The 15,807-nt window shown below is 32.8% G+C and overlaps 1 protein-coding gene across 1 annotated transcript in view; it reads left to right on the forward strand.

Moving 5' to 3' along the window:
* Positions 1–15,807, forward strand: part of RASA1 (RAS p21 protein activator 1) — a 108,855-nt gene that overhangs the window by 44,496 nt on the left and 48,552 nt on the right. Inside the window, exons 2-6 of the mRNA XM_060295986.2 lie at positions 5,454–5,606; positions 6,596–6,735; positions 7,349–7,415; positions 11,140–11,257; positions 14,380–14,411. Coding sequence (XP_060151969.1) covers positions 5,454–5,606; positions 6,596–6,735; positions 7,349–7,415; positions 11,140–11,257; positions 14,380–14,411 — 510 coding nt within the window. The remainder of the gene's footprint in view (positions 1–5,453; positions 5,607–6,595; positions 6,736–7,348; positions 7,416–11,139; positions 11,258–14,379; positions 14,412–15,807) is intronic.

Below are 15,807 nucleotides of genomic sequence, written 5' to 3' on the forward strand. Positions count from 1 at the left end.
AGAAAAACTACCCTTCAAGATAGTTTACAACTATGTTGCAGTAATGCATTCATTGGACCAGATGGTCACAAGTCATTTCGTTGCCCTCTTTTCATGTACTTAGTTACTGATATGACCCTGTAATTGTTGAAGTTCTAAGAGAAGGTCAACTGTAAGAATTGGTAGCTTTTTTTGAGAAATGAAATTTCACTGATATAAGGGCTAGAGGCTGTGAGGTAGGAACTGATGTTAGCCTCGGGCTAGTAAGTATTGTGCTTTTCCTTTATTTTTCCCTTTGTTTTTTTAAATAAATATGTTTGATTAGTGTATAACATTTTTTGGAGAGGGTGTGGCTCTTCCTACTCTTCATTATCTGTTTTCTAGGGTGATGGGAGTTAAGGTTAGTGAGAATGAGACTATCTTGGTCAAGTGTACTTCAATATAAACTTATTTTAAGTCTTTACTGAATTTGTTACAATATTGCTTTTGTTTTATGTTTTGGTTTTTCGCCTGTGAGGCGTGTGGGATCTTAGCTCCCCTACCAAGGATTGAACCCGCACCCCTGCATTGGAAGGCAAAGTCTTAACCACTGGACCACCAGGGAAGTCCAATATAAACTTTTGATTGCATAAGCATTGTGTTGTTGGTCCCACCTTTAGTATATTAGTCTTTCAGTAAACTGAATTTTTGCGTGGATGGACATGTAACAGTGTTGTTTCTTTAAAAAATACTCCCACAGAACTTAAACCTTCTTTGGACCCTGTAAATATGTTACCTGTGGCAAAAGGAAAAACAGTTTCTTTTCTTGAGCTAATTTGATCTGAGATATGTAACTAAATGCATAGACAAACACACAGACATACACACATACTTCTTATTTGCCTGAACACACAAATATACTCAAGATGTCAAACATACACATGAATATTTCTTAAGTAATGCAGTTGGTCTAAGGGGCACTACACCTCTTATGCTTAGTCCAGTGGTTGTTCAGGTGAATTTACTAGTGACCAAATTTTAGCCTGTCTGCATAACAACGTGGGGGGGAAAAAAGACAATAAAATCATTTACTATAAGGTATCTTTATTTTGCCTTCACTTTAAAAAGTCAGTTTATTTTTCTTGACCACCAGCTCAGACTGTATGACTGTGGGGACTATATTAGTTAAAAAGAAATATGGAGGGCTTCCCTGGTGGCACAGTGGTTGAGAGTCTGCCTGCCGATGCAGGGGACACGGGTTCGTGCCCTGGTCCGGGAAGATCCCACATGCCGCGGAGAGGCTGGGCCTGTGAGCCATGGCCGCTGAGCCTGCACCTCCGGAGGCTGTGCTCCGCAACGGGAGAGGCCGCAGCAGTGAGAGGCCCACGTACTGCAAAAAAAAAAAAAAAAGAAAAAAAGAAATATGGATGTTTCAGGAGATTTATAGTAGTTTTAGCAAATGTTTTTAGTATATGTCTTAACCAGACTGAAATAACCAATTTAATTTCAGAAAGGACAGCATGTGTGAGAAAATATGATTAACATCTTTGAGAGTTACAGAAAAACTTTAAAAGTTCATGGTATGATCAGGCACACAGAGTTCCAGGTAATTCAGGTGACAGGAGATTGTTTGGCAATTAGATTTCTGCACTTACGTTTCTCTCTGAGAACTGCTGTGCCTGTCAGTGACATAACTAGGAAGAAGAGCATAGTGGAAAGTAAAAGTGATCTGCTGGGAACTTCAATTTAGTTTCCTTTTTAGACAAAGGAAGCTTGTTGATGGTAGTGCTATTTTAATTGTTTTCTACTGTAGTAGACAGTTTCCATTTAGTATTGTCACGTTAGTTTTAAATAATTGTGTAGTTTGAGTTGTATCTGTCTATATTCACACCAGGTTGTTTTCTCATTTTATAGATTTCTATATTATTCTACCTGATTAGGAGAGACTAAAAAACACAAAGGTCCTCCCAAGGCCCCTTAAATATACTGCACCAATGTACAACATGTTTATAAAAACATTCATGTGATTCCAAATTTAAAAGTAAAATGATTCCTGCAGCTTGTCCAACTTGTCTCTTTCCTTGTTGACTTACTTAATACGTAGTTTCATCTTGGATGTTTTATTTTAGATAAACTGATTGTGTAGTGTCTAAGAAAATGAAATCAAGAGACTCCATATCTGTCTGTAAGATTTCGCAACCAAAAATTGCAAAACTAGCTGAGAAAAATGTATTTACTTCTTAAATTTCCTGCTGTTTCTTTTCCCAATCTTCCTTGAAAGACAGAGAGAACAAGAGAGAGGGATAGTTTACTTTTAAATAGAACATTAGATATTTTATTATTAATTTAGGCAAATTTAAGTCACAGTATCTCAAATGCATATTGTCTTTGCCATTCCTCCAAAGAATATATCCACATTGGGGAAAGAGTGGGGCTATTTGAGGGTTTCCTTTTAGAATTGCCAGAAGTGGAAGAATTTCTAGTTTATGAATACTTTGGAGCTTCCAGTGTCAATTAATGTGTATGATCTGTTACTGTTCAAAAAAGGCGCTTTGGAAAAAGAAATTTCCTCTTAAAAATCAGTGTTTTAGCAGAAATGAAGATTGGTTTCTCCTGTTCTCTTCCCAAAATTAGATGCAGTGTAAACAGGACTGGAAGGTAGGAAGATAACAGAGGCTTAGGTGATCTAATCATCCATTATGCAACAGTATAAAATTTGATATTTTCATTGATGAAGCTGAATTAGCCCCATAGTCTGTGTATACTGTATATAATTTATATATATATAATTTTATATGTATTAGTTCATTTATAATAATATCACACAGCCTTCTATGAAGCAGGTACTGTTATTATGTGCCTTTTTTAGATGAGGAAACTCAGGCTAAGAAATTAAGAAATTTGCCCATATTTGTACAGCCAAGTGGCAGAGCTAGGATTCAAACACAAGCAGTGACTCTGGAGTCTTTACTCTTAACCATTATACTATACAGCCTATATAGTGCTTTTTCAGTTTTGTTTTTCTTTGAAGGAGTTTAGGACAAATATTTAATGTGTTCTAAGGTTGAGATGGAGATTATGTTCCCTTTTTTTACAAGTGATAGTAATGAGGTACAAAGTATAGAGACTTGACCATAATTATGGAGGTTTCTGATAAGTCCTAGTCTCACCAGTCAGCTTAATCTCTTCTGAAGACGTTTAGGAGGTATCAGTGCAGCCATCCTATCTGTGCAGATATTTAAAATATTCTTGTTAGTATGATTCACCTTGATAATTTGAAGTGAACAATAAAGATAATTCAAGAAATTCTAAGTTTTGATTAACACCATTCAGTTTTTTCCTAGAACAGCTGGAGACTTGTAACAATGGAATGTTTTGAGGATCACGCTCAACTACATATGTGCTCATAAGCCTATTATTGGATAATTTAATTTCAGTTTATAGTCATAATCAAGAATTGACATGTTTTTCCTAATGTGTTCAAAACTTAAGAGTTTTTGGCATAAAAGGAATTACTAATAATCAGGAAACAAAGTTGTTTATTAAGATTTATGTCTCTGTCTTGAACTGAATACCTGTTTTAATGCCAGAATCTTATAGAAAGTACATAGATGTAAAAACTGAAAATCACAAATATATAAAAGTCTTTAGTCAGGTATTTATTATAAATTAGTTATTGTGTAATGCCTCATGCACCTTTGTGTATCGTCTTATGGTGAGTTCACAAGATGAATGAGATTAAAAAATCTTTTAATCTTGACATTTTGACACTCCAGAAATTTAACAAGTATCAAGTATACAAAAATAGGTACTTTGTTTAAAATTGTCCTTAATTTTGTCTTTGTTCAATGTGTAAATCTGCTCTGTGGGTTAGCTCCACTACTTAAGGTAATAAGGAATGTACCAGGTTCACATTCCAAGGTTGTCCCATATATTTTCACAGTTAAATAAACTTCTAGCCTAGAATTTCAAAATATTGTCCTGATCATCTACCATTAAATTTTAGCTCTTCAAGGAACTTTTAATGATCATTGGTCCAAGCTTTTCCTATTAGAATTAAAAAAAAAAAAACTACAAACAGCTCTTAAAAGCTAAATTTGCTTGTCAGTAGCCTCAAAGACAGTGGTTGAACTAAGACTAGAATTCTAGAAGAATGCAATGTTTATTGTTCTTTCCTTTCTTCCTCTAATACTAATGGTTTACAATTATGTTTTTTTCTATTGAGTTATACTGAAGCTTCATGATTGTTTTTCATCATTTATTTTATTTCTGTCTTATACACAAACTGTCAAATAAATGGGTTGGGTTTTAGAAGAAAATTAACAATAATTCTTTGGGGAAGTTCTAAGTTTTTTTTTTTTTAAATAAACCAAGGAGTCAATGTAAGCTTTCATTACAGCAATCTTACAAAAATAGTCATAGTTCTATTATAGTCTTGACTGTCAACTTATGGCTAGATATTTAAGTATATCAATGTAATATGAATGTTTATTGTTTTCCTCTGAATGTTTCAAGTTAGACAAGTCCAAAGGAAAGTGTAAAAATATTTCATAACAATTACTTTGTAGATTTGTTACCATGACCATATGAAAATTCCAGTCTGTTTCTAAGTGTGCTTCTGTTTATATCAATCCACGTGGCTTTTATAGGCATAGATTGGTAGTATGGATAATGCTAGAGTTGTAGCCATGGTATAGCCAGTCATTTAAGCAAATCATCTAGTAGTATGGTAGGTAGAAGATAGTTAAATTGAGAGCAGGAAAGTTAAAGGGACAAAGGTATTATTTATTGGTTTGGCCAAAAAGTTCGTTTGGGTTTTTCTGTAAGATGTTATGGGGAAACCAGACGAACTTTTTGGCCAACCCAGTATTTCCCACATGTTTGTTAAATAAATGTGAAGAGTTCAAATGCGTGGTTATGGAATGGATCATCTTAAGACAAAAGAGAATAATCAGCTTCATATTGAAATAGGAAATTAGAATAGCAGCCTTTAGACAGTGTCATTCTGTTTTTCTATTTTAGGGCACAAACATTAAAATGGAATAAAGTTTTATTTTCTCCCAGGTACCATGTGCCTTGTTATATCAAGTCTTGGTTCCTTAGTATATAGAGAGGTAGTAAATGAACCATTTGTTTCCATTTGTCCATCTTACTCTTATTTTTCTAGGTAGGCATTAGATTGTAATAAATGTTTTTATCTTGAACAGGTAGACAGTCCTGGAGGTAGAGAGATGGGCAGAAATAGAAGAGGTGAATATGTGAGGTGATTAGACCTGAGCTTATCGAACAGATTAAAAACTGAGTAAATGAATTATTTTTGAGAGACTGAGAAATTAAAAACAATTGAGTTAAAATTGGAATGACTGGTTCAGAGTAAAATGTAAATGTCTAAGTTACATGTAGGTATGTAAAATCTGTAGTAGTATGTTTTTCAACTGCCAGTAGTAATTTTATGGTTGCTATTTTTATTCTAATCTCTTAACCTTTTTTCTTAGGTGGTATCATGGAAAACTTGATAGAACTATAGCAGAAGAACGCCTCAGGCAGGCAGGGAAGTCCGGCAGTTACCTTATAAGAGAGAGTGATCGGAGGCCAGGGTCCTTTGTACTTTCATTTCTTAGCCAGACAAATGTTGTCAACCATTTTAGGTAAGTCTTTATTCCTATTATGAGGCTACATAGTGTAGCTATTTTGCTGTAGTATTCATAAATATACCTGCTTTAGTGACATTTAAATAATGGAGAAAGAAATGTGTTTTCAATTAAATGATTTAATAAGTGATTTAGAGTAGATACTATTGAATGCTTACTTTTTTTTAAAAAAACAGTATTATTGGACTTTTTTGTGCTAATCATAAGTGTAGTTATCACTTTTAAAGTATAAAGAATTACAAAGAAACTTTGAGTGGTAAAGCAGAAAGAAAGGAAATGTATACTTTCAGACCACAGAGTAACAGAAAATATAGAAACAGTATTTTAAGAGTGCAGTTTAATTCATTTTAGCTTCACTGTTCTGAAACTCTGCATTCATTTCAATTAAACAGGCATCTAGATTTTCAAGTACAGATATCAAAGTTTGTATCAATATATTTACATATATTATTGTCTTTGATTTCATTTTTATGGGAGCCATTGAAAAAAATTATCTAGCGCCTGTAAAGTTAACTGATAAAATGTTTGTATATCCTTAATTTTCAGATTTTAAAATAGACTTTAAGAGTACTGTCATATCACGTGTAAAATGTGAAATTATTATTATACTCTGTAAATATTTCAAGAGATCTGTAAACTACTTTTAGCCAAAGGAAACTAATTAAAATTGCTATTTTGTCTTAAATATGGAAAGTAAGAAGAGTTATCTGAGGATGGATTTATAAATATTTTAATGAATTATGTAATTGAGGTTTATAAGTCAGAAATGTATTTCATATCAAATGCATACATATATCTTTTCAAAAGAAATAATAACCTCAAGTAATTTGCATATGGTGAAGGTATTAATAAGTGGTATTTTAATATAAGGATGCAGATAAAGGAAAAGTATGAAAATTATCGGTTTATAATTTACATGGAACTTGGTCTTAAAAATTGGTTATAAAGGTTTTTGTTTTACTGTATTTTTTTTCCTGTACAAATAGGATTATTGCTATGTGTGGGGATTACTACATTGGTGGAAGACGTTTTTCTTCTCTGTCAGACCTAATAGGTTATTACAGTCATGTTTCCTGTTTGCTTAAAGGAGAAAAATTGCTTTATCCAGTTGCACCTCCAGAGGCAAGTAAAATATCTTTCAAAACTTTATTATTTCATTTTACTAATGGGTTTAGCTCTTGTTCAGTTTCTCGTGACGTTTATTGTAATATAATTCAAGATTTAATTCTGGTTGTAGTGTCAGAGCATAACTGGCAACTTCTTTAAAAAAAGAAAGAGTAATTTTTCTGTTACTTTGTATTTAAGTTACTAGATTTTTTTTATTGTACTGTATGGTGATACCCTAACAAATGTTTCTGAATGAATGAGGAGTAATTACTGATATCATAGTGCTAATGCTGAAGTTGCTGCAAGATTCTGAAATGTCTTCTGCATCATTGGAGAAAGGTTACTTTATATGTTGCGTAGTGTATTTAAGATTAAATGATAACTCATATTACCTGATTAAAAACATATTGGTTATACTGTTAAAAGAATTTCTGTACAAACAACAACAAAACAAGATGAGCATTTCCAGAGTTTGGGTATTCAGAGCTTCAGTAAAAAATAGTTTGAATGATCCTACAGAATTTATAATGTGGAGTTTTACTGGCTTTAACTTTGTGTGGACATACCCAATTTGACTTTGACATAGAAAGGTTATCTTTTGTAAATCAATTTTTTTTATGGTTTCTAGCCAGTAGAAGATAGAAGGCGTGTTCGAGCCATTCTCCCTTACACAAAAGTACCAGACACTGATGAAATAAGGTATTTTATGATATAATCTCGTTTATAGGCATTTGAAACAGGCATTTGAAAGACTGAAAATTTGTTGCTCTTGGACTAGGAAGGTTTTGGAAATTGAGGAAATAGCATCCAGCAAAGCATGCCCTTAATATTAAGTCCATTGTTCCTGTCCCCCTGTGTTGGCTTATCTGTTCAGACTGTGAATTTGGATCAGAGAGGCCACAGTGAAGATGACAGGAGAAATAACTTAGCTTTCATTAGACTATCTGTGACAAAGTAAGGAGAATTCTTATATATAATTTGTTTTTATTATTTCTATAGAATTTGATTTATTATATAATTGGATAATTATTATCAGATTATCTGTATCTTTCTATAAGTTTAGCTTTCTGATAGAAAATTTGTTTATTATTGGTAAAATGTTAAGGCTACTTTGAATAATTACTGATTCTGAGTTTACAGCTTCTCATTGACATCAACAGCAGTATTTAAAATGTAGTGATAACTTTTGGGAGGTACTAAAAATTTCTGGAAATATGGTATTTTAAAAAACAAAGATTCAACTATCTGAAATCTCCAAGTAGGCATTCCATTTTTATATGATTGTCCTCAAAATAACTTCTCATTTAGTTCTTATTGGCACACCTTTTTTTGTGATCTAAGCTGGAAAAGCCAGTGAAAGAAAGAGAAGGGAAAGAAAAACAGCACTGAACTGCAAATTCGGGAATTTTGGGTAATTTGTAAATTCCCAGTGGGATCATCTAGGACAGCAGCTCTCAAAGTGTGATACATGTAACCCTGGGGATCCTTGAGATCCATTCAGATGATTCATAATATCAAAACTATTTTTATAATAATACTAAGACATAATTTGCCTTTTTCACTGTGACATTTACATGATGGTTCAGAAGCCATGGATAGTAAAACTGCTGGTGTCTTAGCACAAATCAAGGCAGTGGTAACAAACGTATATCGTTTTTCACTGCCCCATGCTTGCAGTTAAACAAAGAAAGCCAGTTTCGCTTACGAATGTTCCTGGTGAGACATGAAAAAATATTTGTTTTATAAATCTCAACCTATGGCTACACATCTTTTTAATATCTTTGTGATGAAATGGGACATACTCATAAAGCACCTCTACCGTGTACCACAGTTCAAATGTCTTGAGGAAAAGAGGTGCTTTGAGAGCCGAACTAGCTGCTTTTTTTTTTTTGTGCACATCATTTTCACTAAGGAGAATGACTGACAGGCAAATTATGGTTATTCAGACTTGAATATCTGACTTTTTAATTTTTTTAAAGAACAAAGTGAATCTGTTACTTCAAGGGAAATAACTGGCCGTATTTGTTGCCAATGACAATTTGAGCTTTCGAGGAAAAATTAGTATTTTGGAGACCCTATATTTGCCATCAGGAGTTTGACAGCTTCCTAGATACTTAATGACTTTTCTGATGAAATGGTGCTGATATTGAAGAATGTGATGTTTTGATACTGTATAATGTGTTTATATCTGGATGATCTGCATAGCTCAGTGAACCAGTATTTTCTAAATGATCAATGCATGATGTTACAAAATTATGGCTGGGTAAAAGATCCATTCACAGTGCAAAATAGACCAATAGAGGTTATTAGAATGGTACAGAAAGTTCATTGATACATAGTTTTAGATTCCACATTACAACCAACCTCCAAGAAAGTACCACTAGTCAAGTTTTGGGGTTAATGTAATAGAATATCTATAATTATCTGAGAGGCTATTAAAATACTCATCCCTTTCACAACTACATATTTGTATAAAGCCAGATTTTCCTCATATACTTTAAGCAGAAAAACCATATAGCAACAGATTGAATAAAGAAATGGATATGAGAATCCAACAGTTTTCAGTTAAGCCAGACATGAGATTTGCAAAAATGCAAGGCAATAACATTCTTATTAAACTTGTAAAGATTATAATTATTTTTCATTTTTTATGTTACCATGTTAATAGGGTATATTATTATTTTAAAAGGAATTAATAAATATTTTTAAACATTTACATTTTAAATTCTAATATGGTAATTATCAATAGATATAATCCAAGTGAATAAATGAAAGCCTGTTAGGGTATCACTTTTTAAAACTGTGAAGGGGTCCTGAGAGACCTTCCAAAAATTGAGTACTTCTGATCTAGGAAGATGAAAATTTAAACAAGAATTAGAATGACAGAAATATGTATGAAGTTATGAGTCTTTTTAAATTTATATATACCTGAGAAGTGTTTTGTTTTTTTTAAAAGTAAAAACATCTGAAGATTAATGAGATTTAATAAAGCACTTTAACCTGTTTTGAGGAAAAATGCAAAATAATGCATAATTAATCTTAGGATTATGATGTTTCTACCAGTAAGCTTTTTATTTTTCATGTTTTTGTTTTTTGCATCATAAAAAGTTTGTAGTATAGAAACAAGTCAAAATTTAAAAAAAAAAATCTTAAGACTGCTTTTGCCCAAAAATGAAACTTGTCATTTCTCATTTCTCTGACTTCTATTTTAATGTATTTATTTAGGTGGTTGGTTCCGGAAAGGAACAATTTATACTTGGCTAAGTGGTAATGTCTGCCCCCTTTCAGCTAGTGAAATACTGGTCATTGTTAAGAGTTGTAGAATCAAGGTAGAATGCAGTATTCTGTGCTTATTCAAAAAGAGTGCATCTGAAGCATCGTGTACAAGTTTTTATCCTTGAACTGGTCCAAGTAACAGTGAAGCTTCAGATATTTTAGAGAAAAACAAAGTTTTCAAAGGTATGAGAAGAGATTTACTTACTATAACTTTGGTTTGTGAATATTAAGACTTAAAGGAAAATTTATTTTAAAAATACATATATATTACAGATAGGGATATAGATACAGGGTCAATGGTAGCATCCAGTCAATCTTAAAACCTTAAGCACTCAAAGGCATTTGTTCAAGCCTAAAAGGAAAAGTTCAAGGAATTACTGATGGTTTTATATTGATGACATACATCAACAACTTTTTAATCCTGTGATTGTGTGGAGGTTGAAAACATCTAGATTCCAATGAAAAGAAACTAGATTGTGTATACATCCCTCCACTCAGGTATTGGTAACAGCAAAAACATGCATGCATTCTCATTACGTATACCCCTTAGTACCACTTTCGGAGAAAGAATGCTATACTTGTTGGACCATGGATAGCTGAGTGAAGTAAATAAACCCTAATGTTTTTTATGAGAAAAATGTTACTCTCATAAGCATCTGTGTGATAAGGCTAATTATGCTTATTTAAAATAAACTTCTTCTAAAGTAACCTTATCTTGTATATGTGGAATGAGTTAATATTTAGTTTATGTTTATAATTTTATGTCTAACCTATATGTGAAAGAGTAATAACATTGAAACTTAAATTTTAAAGTTCAGTTTTCTTGTAGTTACACCCCAAAGCCTGTAATATATGTATAATTACTGTTTACATAAATTCCAGTTTGAATCTCTAACAATAATCCAGTGATACAGACAGTATAGGTACCGTTATTAAACCCATTTTATGCATGTCGAAATTAAGATTCAGATAAGTGTCTTTTACATGTAGATGATGACAGAAACAGGACAAAAATCTAGAGTATTTGACTTTAACCCCTTGCATTTTCCAGTATCATATTATCTCTGTGAGGTGGTACATAATCAATTAAATTTCCATGTTTAAAAATTTTATTTAATTTTAATAACTTCATAATTGCTATTTTCAGTTTCTTAAAAGGAGATATGTTCATTGTTCATAACGAGTTAGAAGATGGATGGATGTGGGTTACAAATCTAAGAACAGATGAACAAGGTCTTATTGTTGAAGACCTAGTAGAAGAGGTGGTAAGTTTTGTTCTTTTCTTCTCCTTCTCAGAATTCTAAATACTTTTTAAATTTTGGAACTTGTCCATAATCAGGGAAATTAGCTATGGATATATTTCTTTTATGAAAAGCCTCAATTCATAAGTACAAGTAATTTTTCATTAAAACGTATTTACTGTTGGTAATGCTATTTATTTGTAAATAGCGCAACCAAGCTAGCATGTTTTAATCTGTGGTTGCCAATTTTCAGGATGTTTTCATGAGTTTCTAAGAATTAAAAATGTATTAACATGTGTGCTTATTTGTATCCCTTTTTGTCTTCTTGGTCTTCCTTATAAATGATGTTATGTCCAACTGATCATGGAATCTCAAATGGTTGCACGTTTGCTTTCAAACTCTTTATCTCCCAAATATATGTATAATTTTCTAGTAACCTTGGAAAAATGGAGTTATATTACACATATATTATCACATGGTTCTATATTTTGAATATTTCCCTTGTTTTCAATGTCATCACAAAATACATTATCAGTAGTCTTAGACACTATATATAATCGTGTTTGTGCATTTTTAGATACAGATCAGCGTTCAAGCGGCATATGCATTTCAGATACAGTATTGAGTATCACTGAAACATATTAAACATTGTATTATAGTTTTGGAATTCACTCTTCTCTTTTGGATTTGTCCAGCAGGATGGAATGGTTGTCTGTTATTTTTTACAACCCTCAGAGTGACTGTTTTTAAATTATGCCTTGAACCTGGTAATATGCTGAAACGTGTGCTCTGATTATTGTTCCAGGAGGACGGCAGTGGAGAATATTTTTCTTTGCTATTAATTCTCTTGTCTGCCTATTCTGGCAGCCAGATCTTGATATGTAGCAGTAAAACATACTGAGGAAAAGTGGGAGGAGTTGAGGAAATGGTATGATACGTTCCATACTCATAGTCACATAGTTACTTAGTGGAAGAGCTGGGATTAGAACTAATTCCTAGATTAGAATTCTGTACTCTACAGCAAGAGTGATATTTATTCTGTATGGACAGGAAGTGTTCAAACTGAAGAATCTTAACATCTACATTAGTTTTACTACAAAGTTTCTTAGTAGTATGTTGGATTTTCTTTCTGCTGTAACCCCCCTACTCCCATTATTCTGATTATTTAAAGGAATTGAGGTGTAGTTGAACTTTTCTCTCAAGCTCTTGGAACTCTGGGTCAAATTTAACAAGATAAATTTTAATAAGGATAAGTGAAAGTTATCCATTGAATATAGGGGAAAAAAGAAAACAAAAGCCCAGTTTAAGATAAGGAGACATGACCTAACATACAAGGAAAGAAAAAAAAAGGAGAACAAGTTAACAACTCAGTGTGAGTGAACAATGTGATGTGGCTGTTAAAAATGAATATGGTCATACTTTGAATTAGTAGTGGAATGGTTCCAGGTTAGAATTATAAACAGTTTTTACTTCAGTATTTAGAATACTATTTCATAATGGTCTTCACTGAAACATAGTGAATCCTTGTAGATTGGAGAGCCATTTGGAGATTGTCTAGATTTCAGACATTTGGTTGCTGGATGGATTTACGGAAGTTCCCACCCTGAAATTCTAATTTTCATTACTGTTCTCCAAGCATATTTGTGTACTATATTATGTCTTAATTCCAGAATGTAAGCTCTGTGAGGATTTTTGTCTCTGATTCAGTGTGTCCCTGTTGCCTAGAATAATGTCTGGCATTAGCAGGCATTCAGTAAATGTTTGTTGAATGAATGGATGTCTCTATGCCTATTCTTTTCCCTCTTCCTTGACACTCCTGCCCTGCTAAACTGCTTTGTAAAATTTGATTCATCTATCAATTCGGCTCAGATGTTGCCCCTTTTTTTACACCCTTTCTTAGGCTAAGTTGTTTCCTCGTGTGTTTCCATAGCACCTTGTTAACTTTATAACCCATTACATTTAAAATTAATTTATTCTGTAAACCTCTTATATAGAGATTAACGCCTTTTGGGCAGGGATAATGCATTTTGTTTTTATGTAATTTGCTTTTAGCATTTTGTAATATAGAAGGCATTTAGCAAGTGTTTGATTTTAATTTGGTTAGATATTTGATATTTGAGTGAGGACCAAATTTAGAGAAGTAAATCCATGTGTACTTAGTTCATTTTTCTACCCTTTCCTTCGTTATTCAGTGGAAACTTGATGCCAGGTACTGTGCTGGGTACTAGGACTACAATTCAACAGATATTCAGTGAAAATTATGTGCCAAGCGTTGTGCTAGTGGTTGTGGTAGTCAGTGTTAACAAAAAATGGCTCAGGTCTTAAGATGCTTATAGCCATGATAATGGAATGAATATCACCTAGTATATCTTAAATAATGGCAATATTAAATAGAGTAGGGTAAAGTTCAAAAGATGAAAAAAGAAGGATGTCTTTTCTATTCAGAGTAAAACTTCATGTTTATGTTTTAGGGACTCAGTGTCTTACTGAGGAGGTAGTGTTTGAGATAGATCCTGCCTAGATGGTTTAGATTTTAACTAACAGGTAGGAAGTAGTGAGTGGAAAGAACATTCTAAGTAAAAAAGAGCAAGCTACAGTGGTGGGAAAATGTAGATTAGCAAAGAAGTAGTTTATGAGTGACCGTGGTATAGATACCTAAAGAGAAATGGTAGTATGAGACAGGAAACGTAGACTTGAGTCATTGGTAAAGAATTCTGGTTGTAAACTGAGGAGTTTGTGGGCAGTAGAGAGGTACTAAAGGTCTGGTTTTTAAAATTTGTTTATTTTTGTTTGGTTTGGTTTGGTGTTTCTTAATGCAGGGCAGAGTTGCAGTTGAAACTGATGAATCCAGATTGGAGTGGTGGGGTGGGATGGGGCACAGAGATAATTATACTAGTTGGCTGTTGTTAATAGTTTAAGAAAAGAGAGGAGAAGGGCCTGGATTAGCGTAATCACAACAAAGAGAGAAGAGGACTAAGGGGGAGAGTTTTGGAAAGACCTTTCATGAATAGAAACACCTTTTCTTGTATATACATAAATAAATATGAAGGTCAGGGTGTAGATATGTTTGAAGATAAGATTTTATTAATTTTAATTAAAATATATTAATAATTACATAAAAACTGTCTTAATGTCTTTCCCTTTAGGGCCGGGAAGAAGATCCACATGAAGGCAAAATGTAAGTCTGTGTTAACTATTAAAGGGGAAAAAATATATTGTAAACTTACTAATTGGAAAACTTTGATCTAAAAATATTTTAAAAGAAAATTGATACTTCTTGAGCTGACTTAAACATTTTTTTTAATTTGGCTTGAGTTGATTTCTAACTATTTTCTTAAGGACCTAGTGATAATGAAGGTGGCTTATACCTACATATAACTCTTATATCACCAAACTAAAGACTTTTTGATAAACAGTACATTAATAACATTATGAATGTCATAATTCCTCACATTGTTTTTGGTTTTCTTATTGATTTATTCATAGTGTTTCTTGTTTTTATTGCCATTATCTTTTATGTACTTTATGGTTCAGTTTTTGTTTTGTTTTTTTAAAGTCAGAGAGCTTTTCCCCCAAATTATGGTTCTTTACCATATTAATAAGATTCTGCAAGGACTTTATTTTCATAATTTTTTCAGGCTGATTTTAAGTATAAGGGCTAATTCAAAGACCAGGTATTACTACACCTACTACTTGCCACATTCTTATTTTATATTCCTACTGTTTGCTACATTTTTCTCTTATATTCCAGAAGTTATTAGTTGCTTTTATGGGAGATCACTCCACATGGTGTTTCAGCTTTGCTCTAATTTTATTAATGTCCTTGAAGATATTTTTTAGTGTCCTTCTCATCCCTCTTGATATTTATTTGTATATGTTTTCTTTTAAAGGGCTTAACTTCAAAAAAAATTTTTTTCTTTTTCTTTTCTTTTTTAACATCTTTATTGGAGTATAATTGCTTTACAATGGTGTGTTGGTTTCTGCTGTATAACAAAGCAAATCAGCTATATGTATACGTATATCCCCATATCCCTTCCCTCTTGCATCTCCCTCTCACCCTCCCTATCCCACCCCTCTAGATGGTCACAAAGCACCGAGCTGATCTCCCTGTGCTATGCAGCTGCTTCCCACTAGCTATCTGTTTTACATTTGGTAGTGTATATATGTCAATGCTACTCTCTCACTTTGTCCCAGTTTACCCTTCCCCCTCCCCGTATCTAAAGGGCTTAACTCTTAATCCAAATTCTGTTTTACTCATATTATTTTAATAAACTGTTCATCTAATATGTTTTCAGTGGAATATTTTTTCTTTCCTTCCTGTCGGCAATTATGGATGGAATTTAAGGCTTGCCTCTCGAGTGTTTGCTTATTCTGAATTCTAACCATTAGAACATGAAAACAAACTGAATACTCCACTTTCAGTCATCTAATTTAGTTCCCACCCTTTCTTAAGTGGAACATATGAGATTTTCTGAGTTCATTTTCCTTATTGTTCTGTGCAGCTGCAAAGTAGGCTTCATCAGTGAGACTGTACTTTGTTGATAGTACTAGTTTGAAGTCTTCTCACTACCTAT

This window comes from Globicephala melas, chromosome 3, assembly GCF_963455315.2.
Source record: "Globicephala melas chromosome 3, mGloMel1.2, whole genome shotgun sequence".
NCBI classification, from domain to species: Eukaryota; Metazoa; Chordata; class Mammalia; order Artiodactyla; family Delphinidae; genus Globicephala; species Globicephala melas.